The sequence below is a fragment of the Eumetopias jubatus genome, unplaced genomic scaffold (assembly GCF_037043125.1).
Source record: "Eumetopias jubatus isolate StellerSeaLion01/CBP00866 unplaced genomic scaffold, mEumJub1_p1.0 scaffold_8, whole genome shotgun sequence".
Classification (NCBI taxonomy): Eukaryota; Metazoa; Chordata; class Mammalia; order Carnivora; family Otariidae; genus Eumetopias; species Eumetopias jubatus.
In genome coordinates, this window is record NW_028274814.1 from 117,527,849 (window position 1) to 117,547,120 (window position 19,272).

Genomic DNA, 19,272 nt, shown 5'->3' on the forward strand with positions numbered 1-19,272 from the left:
CCTGGGATCATGACCCGGGCTGAAGGCAGCCGCTTAACCGACTGAGCCACCCAGGCGTCCCCCCCTACCCTGTATCCTTAAAATAATCCTCCCTTCCCTTTTCTGACTTCTAATCATTTGGGTTTTGTCACTTACAATCGAAGAATCCTAACTAATATGACTGTGGTTCCCAGACTGCGTGCAGAGGTGCCCTGGGGTACTACATTGTACTCATGGGATGCTTTGTTACTCTCTTATTTGGTTCAAGTCATTCTGTTATTTCCAGTATGCATTATATGTGTGTATAATAGGTATTATCATTGTATTATTGCCTCTGATGTGCTGTATGCTCTGGGTGGGTGAAGGATGTTTGGTGACCATTAAGGAGATGAAATCAGGTTAGACAGCAGAGTATCTTGAGGGACTGATGGGACGTACTGGGGTTTGGGGCAGTCATCTGACCCCGATGGACAGGAGGGCGGGATGAGTCCAGTGGAGCAGCAGGTGAGTCTGGGGGTGGGGAGCAGAGTGCTTCCCGGAGTGCGTTTATACATTTTGGAAAAGGGCGTTTATACTATGCCCACTATGTGGCTGGGTGAGCAAATCCAACTGAGTGCTCATGTTATTTAAAAAGCAGAGCTCTCACCATGTTGCATTTTTGGCATGCGGCAGATTCAAATTAAAGAACTTAAAATATCAGGCAAATACTATGCTGACACTCTTGAGATTGTGCTGGGAAAAATAAATATGTAACTAATGAAAAATTTTACACTTTTAAAAGATTAAACTTTGTTAAAATGCACTTAACAAAGAATATGGCACCAGCGGGGGGAAGTAGCTCAGCTTTATTTATGAAAATCACTGACAAAACAATAAAAAGCCAGAATGAAAACAACATTTTTAGTTACAATATGAGCTGAACTTTTTAATATTTCTTCCGTTTAAAAAAGCGAAATGTCTGAAATCAGCATTTGGTAGGTCCTTAATCCACTTTTAAGTCTTTCCCCACCAGCATGGCGGTCACCGGGTGCATACTTGCTTTGTGCCCCTGGTAGGTTTGCACGGCTTGATGATGGGATTTGTCAAAGGCAGCAAGGTCTCTGGTGAGGGAAGAAAGATGGATAATGACTGATTTGGTTAAGTAATATTTTATTTGGCAAGTATAATTTTATTATACTTGTGAAGTAAATGAAAAGATTAATCACGACTATCTATGTCATGGTTCTATATTTTTCAGAATTCCTGCCAAATCCATAGTCAAAATAACTTCAAGATATTCTTAAATTCTATCCTGCAGCCAAGATACAACTTGTTTCTCCTCTACCAAGTATTGCTTTATTATACATCAAGCAACTTAGCCTTTCAACTCATTGCAGCATTTGAATCAAAAAGGTTTGGCTTTACCGGCTCATTTCTTGTTACCTTTAAATAACTTCAGGCCCTTTTGTGTCTGTGCCTACTCACCAATTATCTCCTACTTGCTTTTAAAGATCTTTCTGGGTACATAAGATTGTTTTCTATTTATTTCCTTCTCACCAGTGTCTAAACCAATTTGGCCCATAGTAGGTAATCCATATATGATGTTTCTAAAAAAGCTAATGAAATTACTTCAAATTTTAAATATTTAGAAGTGTTCATTCCTATTCCCAAATTATACCTATACTCTTTAACAAATTTAAAAATATTATTTTTAGATGGTGTTTTACAAAGTATTTTAGCAACAGGAAAAACCTAAGATTGTTCTTCCCCATTCCTTTTTTTTTTTAAGGGGGGGAGGGGCAGAGGGAGAAGGAGAGAATCCTAAACTGATTCCGTGCTGAGGGCCCAGCCTGCTGTGGGGCTGGAGCTAACGACCCTGAGATCATGACCTGAGCCGAAATTAAGTCAGAAGCTTAGCCTATTGAGCCACCCCATGGGGGCGTCCCCCCAACTCCTGATATAAATTCAAAGCACAGTCTGAGCTGGTTCTTACTTGAATAGGGGCCGCGTAAACTTCATTCGTCCTTGCTCAGTCGCCATTTTTAGAGCCAAAGGAATCGCTTCCTCCCATTTCGATTGAATGCAGAGCCGTAACCATCTGGAAAGTGGATTTTTAGGGGGCGTGGGGTAGAAAACGAGAAGGAAGGGGCAGGATATACAGGCATATCTGAAGATTACTTTTGTGATGATGAATAATCCCATTGTAGTTATGCTGTACACCACTTTATGTCTTTATTCTGAGAATCTCAAGTCCTTGTATATACAATTCAGTAATTGGAGAAGTAGAGTTTGTTCTTGAAAAAGACCATACGTCTTAAAAGGTTTAGATTATGTCTCACACTACAAATCAGAATTAAGAAAGATTAACCACATAACAGAATTAGAGATTTCTAACTATTCCCATATCAGAGTCCACTTGGCTAGTTGCAAAAGAATGCCTATTTACCACAGGATTCCTAATTCTTTTTTTTTTTTTTTTTTTGGTAAGGTAAGCTTAGAACAAATTCTAATAAAAAGATTAATACTATCATCTTACAGTATTGCAACTATTCCTCAAAGACCACTATAATTATTTATTCAAGTGCGGTAAATTTCACAAGGATTTCTTAAAACTCATGTATGTCTCAGACTCTGCTTTCCCTTTCTCCACCTTTTAAACTAGTTTCTACTTTCTTCCACAGAGACAAGTTAAAATGATGTACCTGAATCGTATTTCAGAATTGTTAATGGCATTCAAGTTGTACACCTCTTGCATTCGCTTTATGTGCCCCAATGGAAGAGGTGCCTAAGAGCAAAATAAAGAAGTACGATGTATCATTTCAACAGGATTCCTTGGAAGAAAGGAGCTGGAGAGAAATTCTTAGCCAGATTAAAATCCTAAATATTTTATAATATAGAAATGTTAGATAAAAAGAAAAGAAACAAATGCTCACTACAATAAATTTTGTGCAAACTTATTCTGGATAAGGATGTTCTGGGAGCAAAGGGATAATTTAATTGGTGAGGTACATAGAGAATTAAATGAGAATTACTCTCCTCAGACTTTTTGGTATATATGAACACTAACTTTCTAACCCTTTCCAGAGTCTTTCAAGTTCTTCCTTATGCCTTGTAGATCTTAAATTTATTCCATTCTTCATGTTAAACCACAGTCCCTTAATTGTTTCCTCACTGATTACCCTCAGCTTTATCTTTGCTTATTTCCTCTGAAATCCCTTTTAAATGCTCTCAATCCCTACAAAATAGCAGTTTCTAAACTTTTATATTACAGACCCCTTTGAAAACCTGATGAGTAATATGGACCCTTTCCTCAGGAAAAAGAGAGATTTACTGTATAAACACAAATGTCTGTATACAATTTCAGGGGGTTCACAGACCTCCCGTGCCCATCTTAAGCCATGCTAAAAGGGGGAGCAAGTCTGGTGAGGAAAGAAGGAAGAGCAGTTCAGTCTGGACAAGTAGGGAGGCTGAGGTGCTGCCAGGCAGGCGGGTGGCCACTCTCCTCTCCCAGAACGACTCCTCTTACAACACTCACCCCACGCTCGGGGAAGCATCTCTGCTCCGAGCACCGGACCCTTCCCAAATCCTTTGGTCTCGGCTAACCTCCAAGTCCGCCTTGGTAGGTCCACCGGTTAAGGTCACCTCCCAGACCCCCAACTTTCACTAATTTTTGCCATGCCTATTCCGGAGACATCCCGTCAGGCGCTGCAGACATTTACGAAACCTCAGTGACCTGATGCCCTAAAAATGGATTCTTGCAAAGCCCCTATTGCCTTAAATCCTAGCCGTCCTTGTGTGTTGATTCCACAGGAAACTCTGTCCAGTCTTCTCTATCTCTCTCAAGGTCCTCAGACCTAAGAGCACCTTTCAGTGTAACAGTAAAGACCCGTCCTTCCCTCCCTCTCAAAATGCGGCCTCTACTTGCCATTTCACATGTTTTTTTAATTACTTGGGTCTGAAACCTTAAAATCTGCTTGGACTCCTTAATGTTAACCGCCAAATCCGGTCAGTCACAAACCCCATGCTTTCATCCTTCACCCCTGCTCATCTGGTCTGTTTCCTCCTTTCCTACTAGCTTCCCCTGCATGTCCTCCAAAAGTCCCCCAACGAATTTCTCCACCCACGTTCCTCATGTTGATCCACTGGCGGACTTGTATGATAACCCACCCTTTCCTCAAATGACTTTCCTGTTAAAGATGTTAGCTCCTTTTCTATCTACTAAAACAAAACCTAAGATTCTTAGCTTAGCATTCAAGATTCATCACATCTGATGCCACTAGCCGTTCTAGAATTATCTTCATTAACTGCTGCAACACTGAGGCTTGCTACTCCCTGGGACCTGAATTTCCACCTCTGCTAACACTGCTCTGGGCAAAGCAAGCCCCACTCCCACAAAACCTTTCCTTGACAATGCCAGTTGGAAGGGAGTTCTTCTTTACTGATTAAGCCTTTCTCAAATGATACCTAATATATGCCTCCTCTTATTGCCAAATTTTGTACGTGTCACCTTTCCTACTACATTGATTATAAGCTTTTTGAGGACGTGCTATATTTCTTTCTTGCATATTTTCATGTTCACAAAACACTAAACATAATAAGCATTCAACAAATGAATGAATTTTATGTTATTTTTTTCCATTAGTTTTCACATTAACATTTTTTTCCCAAGTTGGGTTTGACAAAAATGCTGCGCTTTTGTTATGCCCATTGTAATTTCTCTTGTTTTGAGCTAGTACTTACTCTCTGGAGCATCTGTGCTAAAAATTCATTCAACTGATGAGAAGAGAGATCCTTCAGGTCTCCTGAGGTAAATGAATTTAAATCATCTTCTTTGGCCTAAAATAAATGTTACCTGGTTATTTCCATTCATGTACGATTTAAAAATATTTATTGGTCTATCTGACATAAAAGTAAAGATGAAGAAAAAGACAGAAATACAAGAATGCATAAAATGGTGAAAAATGTATTTAAGCCTTAGCTACTTTAATAGTTTTGAGATGATGTTACTATAACTTAAAGAGCTGACATGACTCCAAAAATCTATATTACTTAAGAAAAATTAGACTACTGGGGCACCTGGGTGGCTCAGTCGTTAAGCGGCTGCCTTCAGCTCAGGTCATGATCCCAGGGTCCTGGGATCAAGCCCCGCATCAGGCTCCCTGCTCCGCGGGAAGCCTGCTTTCTCTCTCCCACTCCCCCTACTTGTGTTCCCTCTCTCGCTGTCTCTCTCTGTCAAATAAATAAATAAAATCTTTAAAAAAAAAAAGAAAAATTAGACTATTAATAGTAAAAGTGGAAGAAACTTTTGACATCCTTTGTACCATTCAAGATATACAGATTTTCAAAGTAATCATTACAAAAGCATATCAACTAATTAATAGGCCTATTTAAAAATTTGGGTAAAGGATCAAATTGCATATTCTCTTAAATATCACTAATGAACTGATAAGACCACAAACTGATGTTTCCCTCCGTCCCCACACATTCTGTTTTTCCCACTTAATCTTGGAAATCATCTAAGAAAAAGAAAAGTCTATCTGTACTTTTCTATTTAGGATTCACTGCCAAAAATCTTTGAGGATATGATTAAGAAATATTAAATAAAGCTTATCAAAGTAAGTATTTTTAAATCTTTAAAACTAGCTTTAAATTCTTTTAAACTAGGGTTTCTTTTTTTTAATTCTTTTTTTATTTTAATTCCAGTATGGTTAACATAGTTATATTAGTGTCAGGTGTACAATATAATGATTCAGCACTTCCATACAACACCCGGTGCTCATCGTGACAAGAACACTCCTTAATCCCCAACACCTGTTTCACCCATCCCCCTTAACCCCCTCCAGTAACCATCAGTTTGTTCTCTATAGTTAAGAATCTGTTTCTTGATTTGTCTCTCTCTCTCTTTTTTCCTTTGCTCATTTGTTTTGTTTCTGGTATTCCACATGAGTGAGATCATATGGTATTTGTCTTTCTCTGACTTATTTCACTTAGCATTATTCTCTAGCTCCATCCATGTCCTTTCAAATGACAAGATTTCATTCTTTTTTTTTTAAAGATTTTATTTATTTATTTGAGAGAGAGAGAATGAGAGAGAGAATGAGAGATAAAGAGCACGAGAGGGAAGAGGGTCAGAGGGAGAAGCAGACTCCCCGCCGAGCAGGGAGCCCGATGCGGGACTCGATCCCGGGACTCCAAGATCATGACCTGAGCCAAAGGCAGTCGCTTAACCAACTAAGCCACCCAGGCGCCCGATTTCATTCTTTTTTAGGAATGACAATATTCCATTACAGATATATACCATTAGAGATATTCCTTATCCATTCATCTATCGATGGACACTTGGGCTGCTTCCATAGTTTGGCTATTGGAAATAATGCTCTGTAAACACAGGGGTGCATATATCCCTTTGAATTAGTGTTTTTGTATTTTTTGGGTAAATACCCAGCAGTGTGATTACTGGATCATAGGGTATTTCTATTTTTAACTTTTTGAGGAACCTCCTCCTGGCTTCTCCATAAACTAGGGTTTCTCTTAAGTTGAAAAGAAATATATGCAATGTTTAAAAAAAATCAAATAGGGACAAATGAAAAATTCCTTTGTTTTTGCTCCCTGTCTCCAAGTCCTATTCCTCAGTAACCAGTATTAATAGTTCCTTGTATATCCTTCCAGAAAATGTAATGTATAAATATATAACCTTGTAAAGAAACACTATTTTACACCTTCTTCCCCTTTCTATCTCACTGTGAAACCATACCTTAGTATCAAAATTTACAGATCTCATTCTCTGCTCAAAACACGCAGATTTAAACTGTCTATTAAGGATATATCATAAGTGGTAAAAACATGAAAAGCAATGGAACGATAAGCCAAAGGTCAAGGTAATGGTTACCCTGATGGGAAGGCAAGGTGGGTAGTGAGGAGCATGGGGCGGGGGAGGGGTGTTCCAAGGGTACCAGTGAGGTTTTATTTCTTAGGTTAGCAGTGGGTACATAGGCATTTGTTTTACAGTTGATTTTTACACCTTCAAACAGGTGATGTACATTTTTTTCATTTGCTTTTATTTAATATTTAAGAAAAACCACTCAGCAATCAAATGAGGCAACAAGAGGACTCCTTGTAATCACTAGTGGTTCCATAGATTACAAGTCCTCAGTCTGTCCCCGACACTGCCCGTTCCTGTTGATACTGAACTATTTATAATCGTCCACCTTGGCTGCTGAGCCTAAAGGAATATCTAAGCAGAAATCAGGAGCAGAAGCAGTTTTACCAGGTGGGCTGCAGTACATTTTTCAAATGAAAACAGAGGTCCTAATACATCACATTGTTGTTAAAAGATCCCGTTTCCCTTGGATCTCTCTTATGCTTTTCTCGATGACACGTCTGTGAACTACACAGAACATTGATCCAAGACACAGGTAGAAGAGCTGAAGCATGATCTGTGGCAAGAGGTATTACCAGATTTCCCTCCCTGCATAGACATGATCAAGCCTTTCTAAATGATTTAGTGTACATAATGAAACCCCTCTTCTAATCATAACTTAACACCTCTGGTCCCTGTCGTTATTTATGATACTGAACACAGGAAGCCCCCCACTCCAGGCCAAGTACTGACAGCAGATGTGCAGACGTGCACAACTAGCCTGTGGGGTGGGTAGCTGCCTAGATATTTTCTACCCCCTCAAAAAGATCCTGACCTAGATCTAAAGAGTAATGGCCTAACTTTGTTATGATGTTATGAGAATCTTCAGAAAGATGTTTATATTTTATTTTAAAGGATGGTATCTTTTCCCTGCAGTTTCTGGTTCCATTTTCCTGATTTGACTTACTCCTGATTTGTTTTTCTTCCTTCTTCTGGCTGTCAGAGGGTACCCTCAAAACCTGGAGCTTTCTATGCCTCTTTCTTCTTCTCCACATTTGATTGGTTTTCAAGGTCTTAACTAGCTATTTAAAATTAGACCTCAAAAATCTTTAAACTCTTTTATTTCCTCCTGCACTCTTCTAGTTCAAACCCCTCAAGCCTTCCGATCTGACCTACTATCTCATCCGAACTACTAGCTGGCCTTCTTACTGACTCGTAACTTTCCCATCTCAGCTGAGCCTATATATTACACAGCTTGACTACCGGTCCCAATAAACAGCTCTAGTCATTTCGCTTGCAATTCAAAAACCTTCAGGGATCCACTGCTGTTTACAGATTATGGGTTACAGTCCTTTGCTTGACAATCAAGAGCCTCTGTAATAGGGAACTAATTTATCTTTCCAACTTTGTTTTCTCTCTACTAATCCATGTAGTCATCCAACAGTGAATAAATGTGGATGGCCCTGGGCATATAGAGGTGAATAAAAACAATTTCTGCTCTCAAGGAGCTTATGGCCTGGTGAAAGAAACAGATGCAAACAGTGTAGTAAAAAAATACAAATATAGTAAAAGCCTCCTTTAAAATGAGCTCCACTGAAACCACTCATTAGATTAACTGATACTGTCCATCCTCTCGTTATGTAAAATGAATGGACTTATGTCCAAGTCACACCCTATGCTCAGAGTGGGTGGGCCACCCCAAGTACCTGTGCTCTTCTCCTCCCCTCTGTTGATTTATGTGTTAACCACATCAGCTAGAAATGTCTCCAAATGTGCTGATGTCAGTTGTAGTTGTAATCAGGAAATCTCGTTGAATAATAGGTAAACTGATGAAAGCGGAGTGCCAAAAGAAAGAAATTTCTACAAATATTAAGTTTATTGCTCTGAGGGGCGCCTGGGTGGCTCAGTCGGTTAAGCGGCTGCCTTTGGCTCGGGTCATGATCCCATGATCGAGTCCCACATCGGGCTCCTGGCTCAGCCGGGAGTCTGCTTCTCCCTCTCCCTCTGCCCGCCGCTCTGCCTCCTTACGCTCTCTATCTCTGTTAAATAAATAAATAAATAAAAATCTTAAAAAAAAAAAAAAGTTTATTGCTCTGAAAAATCTAAGTCAACTTTAACTTAAAAACTGCTGTACAAAAGAATGTTGCTACCGAATTTGTAGACAAGGTGCTTGTAAAAAGATGGGAATAACAACAGAAAAGTCTAGAAGGGATACACATTGCTTTGCAAGTGTATTTAAATTCTATTTCCACTTTAAAGAAACTAAAATTAGAAGTTACAAGTGCATTAAGAATGTAGTTTATGCAGTTGACATACAGCTTTGGCCCCATAGTCAAAGTTTGAGTAATTTATGTTTTCAATTAAAAAAGTGTCTTCCTTATGATCAATTTTTATGACACCCTGCTTTAACCAATTTTAACCAATTTTTTTCAGTTAGCTGACTGGTTAATTGAACTGGCTCACTGATTTGTTCCAATCTGGTAAGAGTACTTTAATGATAGCACAAAAAAAGCCAGAAGTGGTGTGACGGGGCTGTTTACAGGATTCTATGGGAGGTAAGGAAGGAAAGGCTTACTTAGCCTGGGATGAGGAGAGAATGGATGTGGGAGGAAGCAGAGAGCGCAGACTGTAGAAGGCACGAAGGAATGGAATAACACTATCTTCATGGAACTTGACGGAACTTAATGGAAGTCAGCGAGGCGATGGCCCCAGGTCAGAAGCGGGGGAGGAGGGTTGAGAGATGAACCAGAAGAATAGGCTCTAAGCTCTAACCAGATTGAACTCACCTCTCCATCTAGGCTCCATGTTTTGTTGCTGCTTTTTTAAAAAAAAAAACTGTTTGAACTCTGTCCCTCCCACCCAGAATGTCCTCCGCTCCCTCCTCCATGCCCAAACCATCCTCAGTCCTTGCTAAAATGCCCTCTTCTAGACAAAGCTCTCCTCCACGCTGCAGCCAGGCTCAGTGCACTCCCCCCCAGGTGGAAGTATTGGTTCTTTCTGGTAACCTCTCATTACTTCATCTGGGTCTTTTTCATGCTGCTCATCACTTACTGTTATTTATCACTAAACTTTAGAAACAAGTGTCAAACGGCAACATCTAAATTTGTTGCAGATAACAGGATGAAGGATAGCAAAATAGGCTACCCCCAAAGATGCCTCTTTAGGCATCTTTGCCTAAATCTAAAATCAATAAAATATCGATTATTTTAGCTGCAGGCTCTTAAAAAACAGGAAAGGCAAGGAGAGGTTTTCTCTGAACTGCACTCACTGCCTAAAGACAGATCTCCCAAAAGGAACCCAACTGTCCTAGATCCCCTCCCCTGGGAGTTTCTTCAGTCAGGCAAGATTGACTCTTATCGCGGGAAAGGAAAAAAAAAACTGACATCACATCCAGACGAACTTTGTCCCACACTATCATACCTCCTATCTATTCTTCTAAGGGCCCATTTATCTTTCCTAAAAATATTTTCCCCTAAAAGTTCTCTTTCCCTACTGAAATGGTATTTAATCCTGAATTCTGGGCCACCTCTGAGTTACTCATTTTTCCGTGGGCCTCTCCCCTGTATGCATGAGACAGACACATTAATACATTTGTTTTTCTCCTGGTAATCTGCCTTTTATTACAGAAGTCTCAGCTGAGAACTCAGAGGGTAGAGAGAAAATTACTTTTCTCCCCCTACAAGGATTATTCCTACATTTTCTGTTACTTTTCATGAAAGCATTACCCAGGGCACATCTGCACTCTGGTTTCTCTAAGGGTTATATTTCAGGATATACACAAAGAAGCTCTTCTTTAGGAGGTTCCACAGATGTCAACACTAACTCTGACTGAGAGAGCAGAAAGGCCTTCATTCTTCCCTAACAGTTGTACCAGCGCTCACCTAAGATCATTTTAGATCGACCTGGTATGGGTAAGGGCTGTATTTGAAGCAGTGTCTTACAAATGATTGATGAGGAAAAGAAGCAAGAGAAAATGCAAGTATTTCTGCATACCTTTTTTAAGACTTGAAAAGAAGCAAGAAAATGAGAACTAATACCACCAATATCTATTTGCTCCCCCAGCCAAACTTAACTTTACACATTGAGGGCTGGTATACTACCACTTCAGACAAACTTGGCTATTGAATGACCTTTCCAAATACATGAGTTTGTGAGTAAAGTACCCTCCCGCTCCCGTCCCTGCCACCTCCTTCCTGAGTAGAGACATATTTGTACAATTCAAAAAGGAGTCAAAATCACACATTAGTACTCACAGTCATCCACCGTTGACTTAAGGCAATGCAAGCATTTGTCAGCGTCATATCATAACTAAAAAGATGAAAAAATACTAGAGATTAAATGTCATAAAAATGTACCTGCTTTTCCATAAATGCAATGTTGAAGTTACAGAACATACTTAACTTACAAAGTTTTTTTTTTTTTTTTTAAAGACTTTATGTATTCGTTTGAGAGAGAGTGGGAGAGAGCAGGAGGGAGACAGCATGAGAGTGGGGAGGGGCAGAAGCAGGCTCCACCCTGAGCAGGGAGCCCGATGCGGGGCTCAATCCCAGGACTCTGAGATGATGACCTGAGCCGAAGGCAGATGCTTAACTGAGAGCCACCCAGGCGCCCCTCAAAGTTCTTTTTAAATAAAGCTCAGGGGGGCGCCTGGGTGGCTCAGTCGTTTGTCTGCCTTCGGCTCAGGTCATGATCCCAGAGTCCTGGGATCCAGCCTGTCCCACATTGGGCTCCCTGCTCCATAGGGAATCTGCTTCTCCCTCTCCCTCTGCCCGTACCTCTACTCTACTCCCTCTGCCCGTACACATGCTCTCTCTCTCGCTCACTCTCTCTCAAATAAATAAATAAAAATCTGGAAAGAAAGAAAGGTAGAAAGATAAAGAACTCCAGAGTGTTGGAGATAGGAAATCTACCTGACTTAGATACACTGGTGTCATCTGAGAACTTAGAAATCCAAGTGGATACCAAATTAATGAAACACCTGATTATCCTCCGGAGCGAATGCCTCACCATCTCAGCAAAGATGGTCAAATGCTTCAGTAGCATCCACTGAAGGTGCTGGGACTCAGGTGGGCACATTTAGGGTTTGCTGTGTGGCAGGCACAGTTCTAGGTGCTCATGACAACACAAAGTCCTTGCTTTTGTGGATTTTACATTCTGTTGTTCCAACTACCTAATCTTCCAACTTTGTAAACCATCCAACAAATCTGCGAATGCCTACGTGGCAGGCACGGTCTTAGACACCAGGAAATGATGGTGTCACGGGAGGCCCTTGGGAGACTCTGAAATCATGTGATGATTTTGTTCCTCTCTTTTCAGAAGAGAGTGGAAATAACAAACTCTGACCATTAAAGCCAAAAACTGCACTAAAATCTGTGTGTTCTCAACTTAGAAAATAAATCCTCTTTTTTGTAACAACAATGGAAGAAACTATATAAGGTGCAAAAATTCTTGGAAAACATCCCTCTTTGTCCATAAATGATGCTTGCTTGCTGTAAATGTTTCTAGAGAACAGTGGGTTCCTGCCCCTGTGGGCCTAAATGAAATGAGTTTTTTTTTTTTAAAGATTTTATTTATTTATTTGAGAGAGAGAGAATGAGAGCCAGAGAGCACGAGAGGGAAGAGGGTCAGAGGGAGAAGCAGACTCCCTGCTGAGCAGGGAGCCCGATGTGGGACTCGATCCTGGGACTCCAGGATCATGACCTGAGCCGAAGGCAGTTGCTTAACCAACTGAGCCACCCAGGTGCCCTAAATGAAATGAGTTTTGATTAGAAGTTACCTCTGAACCTCTGAAAGAGAGTTTGTGCCCTAGGGGAGATCATAAAGGGGTTAAAGCAGTGCCCTCCTCTGAAGTAGCTGCCAGTTAATCTTCGTGAAGTAGCCAGGCTGTGGACTGAAGAGAAAGCCTTTTGTTTGTCTCCGAGACCAAATGGGATCAGAGGTGGTAAACTGCTCAGGCAGTAAATCACCTTCAACTAGAACATTCCTTAGCACTGATTTCATAAGGAACAATAGGACAATACAAAACCTCTGCTGATCTCTTCCTGGGTGTCCTGAAACTTCCTTCTCATTGTCATGAAAAGAACTAGGTAAGGATTAGCCCAGGGAAGGGAAGCAGCCCTTACTTATGGCAAGGTCCTAAGAAAAGCAGTGAGCAAAACCAGATCAGAGCCCTGCTCTCATGGGGCTTCAGTGTCGTGGAGGAGAAAGACTTTAATAATCACACAAATTAAAATTACTACTGTGGTAACAGCAATGAAGAGGCCATACACAGCACCAGGAAACCCTAAATGGGGACCAGATTTGGTCAGAGAGATCAAGGAATACTTCCATGAGGAAGCGGTTCTTGAGCTGAGATTGGAATGACCTGGGTAAAGAGTACCGCCGGTGGGGGGAACAGCATGATCCTGGCTGGAACATGTGGTAGTTAGCATCCTCACATGACGATGTGTGGGGACCAGAGTTTAGGTCTCTGATTCGAGGAGAGTATTTAGTTTAAAGGGCAGTATATCGGAGGGGTAAAGCCTGCCAGGGTTTGAATCTCAACTCTTAACTACTTACTGTGCAAACTTCGGCAGGAGACCTTTACCTCGCTAAGCCTAATGTGCCTCCTCTGGAAATGGGGATGACAGATTGGAACACTGCTGTAATGATGACCATAATACTTAAAAAAGGTGTATTCCTTATTGCAGAGGTTTTGACAGAAAGGAAAATATCTTCTCTATATCACCATCCTTCAGCTGAAAGGAGGCATTCCATAATGATTTGCAATTAATTGAATTTATATTTGTAATATCATGGAAATTTTTTTTTCTTCCTCAGGGTTAAGGGTCAAACACCTACTATGTCTACTCTCTAACTAGGACCAGCTTAAGGAAGTCCTCAAACCCTGTTAGGTATTTTGACGGGCTCAAGGATTTTGGCGAGTAAGAAGGGACGCATTAGCAGGAAGTACCGACTTGGGTTTTACAGGAGGCATTCCAGGAGAGTAGAGCCAGGTGGTCCAGTCAACTTGATTGAGAAGATCAACCTGTGAACACGAAGAACACCGAGGTTGCTACGGAATAACTTTCTCCAATGGGGGGGAAAATAAATCTAAAACAGACTTTTAGGTCCTCAAATCTGTAATTTTGTCTACACTGACAAGATAACTTCTAAGTCTCTTTCCTAAAATAAATTTATATTAACAAGCATTCTGTTCAATAAAGCAGGAAAATTAAATACATACAAAAAAATACACTTCTGAAACCTACTATTGCAGATCTCTCTGAAATATTCACATGTTGTTGAGATCACATTTTACGTAGGAAAAAGGACCATGAAAGTTGAGTCTTAAATTCTAAACCAATACTATTAAGGAATTCAAATCAGCCTAACAAATAGCCATTAAATACAGGTACATTGGGCATAAAAAATAAGAAAGCTTTTAAAAAGCCAACCTTATCTTTAAAGTGGGAATACAGGAAATCCTTCCAGTCATCAGTGGTTATGCTCTTGTAGGAAAACTTCTCAACATAAGCCTTTAGGAATCCTAGGAAAACCTCTAAGAGTAAAAGAGGAAAAAAAATTGATTAATGGAAAGGTAACTACTTAACATTTTTTTCGGTGCTTGGTATGGTATTCTTGACCATGGAGAACAGAGAGCTTTTAGAGAATAGGGAAACCAATAAGGGCTTTAGTGGTGAAAGAATGTTCAAATCAGGAGGTAGGACTTAAGCTGGGCCTTGAAGCATATATGTAATTTGGTGGAAGGGAGAAGAGAAATCCGAATTACAAGAGGACAACGCAATGAAGAAACAGAGAAGGAACCCACAACCCAAATTCTAAAAGCAATGGCCTTAGTGTGACCAAGAGGAGGAGAACAAGATGGGACAGTCAGAATGTGTGCAGTTGAGGGAGGGCCTTCAAAGTCCACAAAGGAGAACACCCCAACACCTATCAGAAGGGGAAGGTTGCATACGTTCAGCACATCTATATCATGGACAACTCTGGTGGCATTAAAGAGCATAAGGTAGATTTGTATGTTCTGACATGGAAGGATGTCTGTGGAACATTGCTGAATTAAAAAAAAAACAAAGGTAGAACAAATTTTATACATGTAAAAATGATCCATTTTCTTTTCTTTTTTTAAGATTTTATTTATTTGAGAGAGAGAGCGAGCATGAGCAGGGGAGAGGGAGAAGCAGGCTCCCCACCTAGCAGGGAGCCCAATGAGGGACTCAATCCCAGGACCCTGGGATCATGACCAGAGCTGAAGGCAGACGCTTAACCTATTGGGCCACCCAGGTGCCCCAGTGATCTATTTTCTGTAATTAAAATATATTTATTTGTCTGTTTGTTCATTTATATTTAGCAAAAGATCTGGAACCATAAACACCAAACTGCTGACAGTGGTTACCTGGGGAGTGGAAAGGGGCTGAGGGACTCTCACTTGTTACTCTTAGAAACTTCTGTACTACAGAATTTTTTTTCATTGAGTACATACTATTTTCCTAATTTTTAAAATACTGATGAGTTTTCTTTAAAGTTATGCAGCACAATTTTGAATTCAGCATATTCAAGGTTTGAAGGAGAGAGGTCACATTAGAAGATGATACAGATTTTCTTCAGCAGCTACACACAGAATGAACCAGAATGGAGCAAAATGGAGCAAAAACAACAGTTAAAAATGCTTCCTTATTCTTCACATTGCCCTCAAAAAAAAAAAAAAAAAAATCAGAAAATGCCAACTACTTGCCTGGGCCCCCAAGAAGTTGTTCAAGGTAAAAGAGTAAAGCAAAGCCCTTCTCGTAGGGCACTGAAGAATATGCTACATCGGGGTCTACATTCGTCAGATCGACCACAAGTTTGGTGTAAGGATGTGTATCTCCAAAAGTCTTTATCTGCAAGACACAAAATTAGATGAATATTCAAATATGTTGTTATTAGCATGCAAGCAAACTAATAAGGAAGTATTACTACACTCAAAGGGATAACTTTAGGGGAGTCTAGAACTTAAACTGAGAGACTAGAAATTGTAGGGTATGTTAACACAAATTTCTGTAAGTCTGTTAATGGAATGGCTACTTGTGTCATGTTCTGTGATAGTTCCTGCTCAGCAGTAGACTTTATTCTTATAAAAAACTAGAAAAATGTTTCAATGCCTGGTCAGCAAATTCAGCCTTCAGGAGGGAGCACGAAAAATTCCAACTAAGTAAATGACTATATTAATTGCAAAGACCCAATGAGGTCCTACTGATCATGACCGTGACATTACACAGGATAATGACTAGTATGTATCAATAGAGTATTATACCAGGGCGCCTGGGTGGCTCAGCTGATTAAGTGTCTAATTCTTTTGCTTCAGCTCAAGCCATGATCTCAGGGCCCTCGATTCGAGCCCCATGTCGGGCTCTGTGCTCAGAGCAGAGTCTGCTTCGGGTTTTTCTCTCTCTCCCTCTGCCCCTCCCCTCCGCTGCTCCACACACTCTCTCTCAAATAAATAAATAAAAGCTTTAAAAAAAAATAGAATATTATACCAGTATCTGCTTGATTTTTCACAGCTGTAAACATGGCTTTCTTGTTGCTACTTAGGAAAGCTAGTTTACAAACTAAACTTTCAAATGCCTATTCAACTTTGGAGAAATGCTTTTCAAAGCATGACTCACTTACCGAATTCTGTAGTTCTCCCCATCCTCCCAGTGCGTGAAAATGTCTGAACTTTTCACCAAACAGTCGTCCACAAATGTGGCGTTCCAAGTACACAGTATGCCCTTCGTTTAACCTGAAGAAAGATTTTTTGTAAATAAAAAACAGTGACACAGCTGCAAGGAACAAGCAATTTAATCAAGATATTTTCTTTTTGGCTTTAGTAAAGAATTGTAAAGCATGAACACTATAGTTTAAGCAGATTGCCTATTTGGCTACTCTGCATTCCATTCAGAACAATGGGAAGCGCAGCCCAGCAGATGGCAGCAGGGAAAATCCAGCCATGGTTCTCATTTTACGTGCCCACGTATTAAAATGTGACCCTACCAGGAACTAAGTAACAAGCATGGGCCGAATGCCCCTACTCTACCTGACAGTGTGACAAGTGTTGTGGAATTTTTTTTTTTAAACTGTCTACCAAAGAGATGATGACAAAAACAAGATACTGCCACAAAACAATTTAGAGGGGCGGGAGGCAGGGAAAGAAATTAATAAGAAGAACCGATAAAGAAACATTAATAATAAAAAAATCTTACCAAAAGTGGTCCCAAGTTTTGTTGGTCACTAGATTTCCTGTCCAACTATGAGATATTTCATGTGCAATAACCTAAAGTGGAAATGATGTGTAGTAAATAGTGGAAGGGATTAGTGGTAGAATTGATCGCCTTACTCTAAAATAACTCTGTAAGTAAGCATTCTAGTTCTTTCAGTTCCACATTGTTCAATTTTTTTTTTAACATCAGCTGAGATATTCAGGGAGTTAGCTGAGCAAACAAATCATCATTTAGCCAAAGACAAAAGTATGGTTTAAAAAATTAGAAACAAAAAATTATTTAGAAAATATTAAATGGACACAACTCTCCATTAAAATATATTTCATAAACATCTGAAGAGATCAGATCATAAAATGTTATGAAATCTATTAAATCTTACTGTTAATATAACAACAACCCCTAAGTTATCTTTTATAACCGTATCTTCAACATAACAATACAATGGATATTTAAAAAAATCAGCTGACTTAATAGTTCTTTGAGGGTAAGACCACAATAACAAATTTTAACTTACATTGGAGAGTGACTTGTCTCCTGCCTAAAAAAAGACGAAAATTACCTTAGTATTCAAATTATAGACTATATTTAAAAGACTGCCTACATCAGGATGTATTCCAGCATTAATAGTGCACTGTATTTCTACACTGTCACACTCAAAGGGGTTCAAGAGCAAAGCATGTATTGAGAAAACAAAACAAAAAATGCACAACTAAAAAAATAGCATGATTCCTTCTCTCCCTCATCTGGGGAATTTTTCCATGACCAGGAAGGCCAGTATACCTATCTCCAACTTCCAGGAAACATTTCTCCTTCCATTTTTTTATATCTGTTCTTATTTCCCTTATGCACCTTATTCTCTCCTAATTACCCACAGCATATTTAAGAAAAGTCCGTAGTGATTTAAAGTAGCACACAAAGGCATATAAATTATAGTTATATACTGTAGGCCTAATCCTTCCCTATACATGCTAAAGTGAGTTTTTGTTTTGTTTGACCCGTATACATGCCAAGTATAAATGGTCTAGTGTCTGTGTCTGCATACAGAATTCGTTCATATATTTCTATGACGCCGCCTCCCCTCCCCCAACGCCCCTACACACCTTGAATATAATATTCTTGTCTCCCTAATGGCCAACTTATTTTCTTTTTGAAAAAATGAGATGATGAAAATGACCGTAATAAGCAATAACATCAGGAAGAAGAGGTATATAAATAAGAGAAAATATTGTTTAAAACCAATAGATGATCAGGAGCCTAAGGCTCTTCACACCCAGCCATGTGTGTGTGAGAACTCAGCTGTGCATGCAGACATGCTCACACTTACCAGCAGAGTGGGGGTTACGAACGTGAGGCAAGGATTCTCCATGCCACCGTAAGGGAAGGACGGCGGCAGGACTAATAGGTCATATTGCCCCCATACGTACGGTCCTCCCAGATCTTCCGCAATTTTAAGCATAGACTCAGTCTGGAAAATGAGTGCATATATATTTACGTGTCTTAGTCATTACGATGATGAATTTCTTCAAAGTACATATTGCTTTCTACAGAGGTTATGAGTTAAGGATGCTCATTTTAAATGATACTGATGCAAAAAAAGTAGCAACTGCAAATCCACACAGAATAAGAGATATTTGATTCTCTTACCATATCACTTAACACCATCACATTTCATACTAAAAGTCTTAAATCTATTGTCTACCAGGATTATTAAAAAGGGTAACTATATGACCAACCTCAGAAAATTCATAAGCAGACTTTTCCACCTGCTCTTTCTCAGACCAAACCAATGTTCTTGGGCCAATTTGCCTGCAAAATTAAAAGGCTTAATAAAAATGAAGTTCAAGACACATTACTTACTTGGTTCTAGGAAAGAGCTAAAGTACTGTAAAAGTACTGTATACACATCCTGACAGTAGTAGTATGCTTTACCACGTGCTTTTGGAGAGGAGGGGAGGTTTAATGGCTTCTCTAAGATACAATCCCCTTGTATGCACGCCAATAAATAGGCAGCTCTATAAGGAGGCCCCGTCTGGGCCAAATGAAAACAGAGACAAAATTTGAAGGGTGACTGGTAAAGACTTTTTCATTTAAAATTCATTGTTATTTACAATGCCCCCAAAGATTAGCTTACTGGCTCTGGTAAGAACTTTGGGGATCTAGTTTCCTCTCACAATCTCACAACTATAGAAACCCAGTCATGGCTCAGTACGAGGTTAT

General features: G+C 39.8%; 1 protein-coding gene across 1 annotated transcript in view; it reads right to left on the reverse strand.

Annotated features, from left to right (window-relative positions):
* Positions 1-805: 805 nt before the first annotated feature.
* LTA4H (leukotriene A4 hydrolase) overlaps positions 806-19,272 on the reverse strand; it is a 33,118-nt gene continuing 14,651 nt past the window's right edge. The window contains exons 7-19 of the mRNA XM_028105410.2: positions 18,789-18,861; positions 18,380-18,520; positions 17,570-17,593; positions 17,038-17,108; positions 16,466-16,577; positions 15,552-15,696; positions 14,254-14,357; positions 13,774-13,844; positions 11,071-11,125; positions 4,699-4,794; positions 2,661-2,743; positions 1,952-2,056; positions 806-1,079 (exon numbers count right to left, since the gene is read on the reverse strand). Coding sequence (XP_027961211.1) covers positions 962-1,079; positions 1,952-2,056; positions 2,661-2,743; positions 4,699-4,794; positions 11,071-11,125; positions 13,774-13,844; positions 14,254-14,357; positions 15,552-15,696; positions 16,466-16,577; positions 17,038-17,108; positions 17,570-17,593; positions 18,380-18,520; positions 18,789-18,861 — 1,198 coding nt within the window. The 3' untranslated portion in view covers positions 806-961. The remainder of the gene's footprint in view (positions 1,080-1,951; positions 2,057-2,660; positions 2,744-4,698; positions 4,795-11,070; positions 11,126-13,773; positions 13,845-14,253; positions 14,358-15,551; positions 15,697-16,465; positions 16,578-17,037; positions 17,109-17,569; positions 17,594-18,379; positions 18,521-18,788; positions 18,862-19,272) is intronic.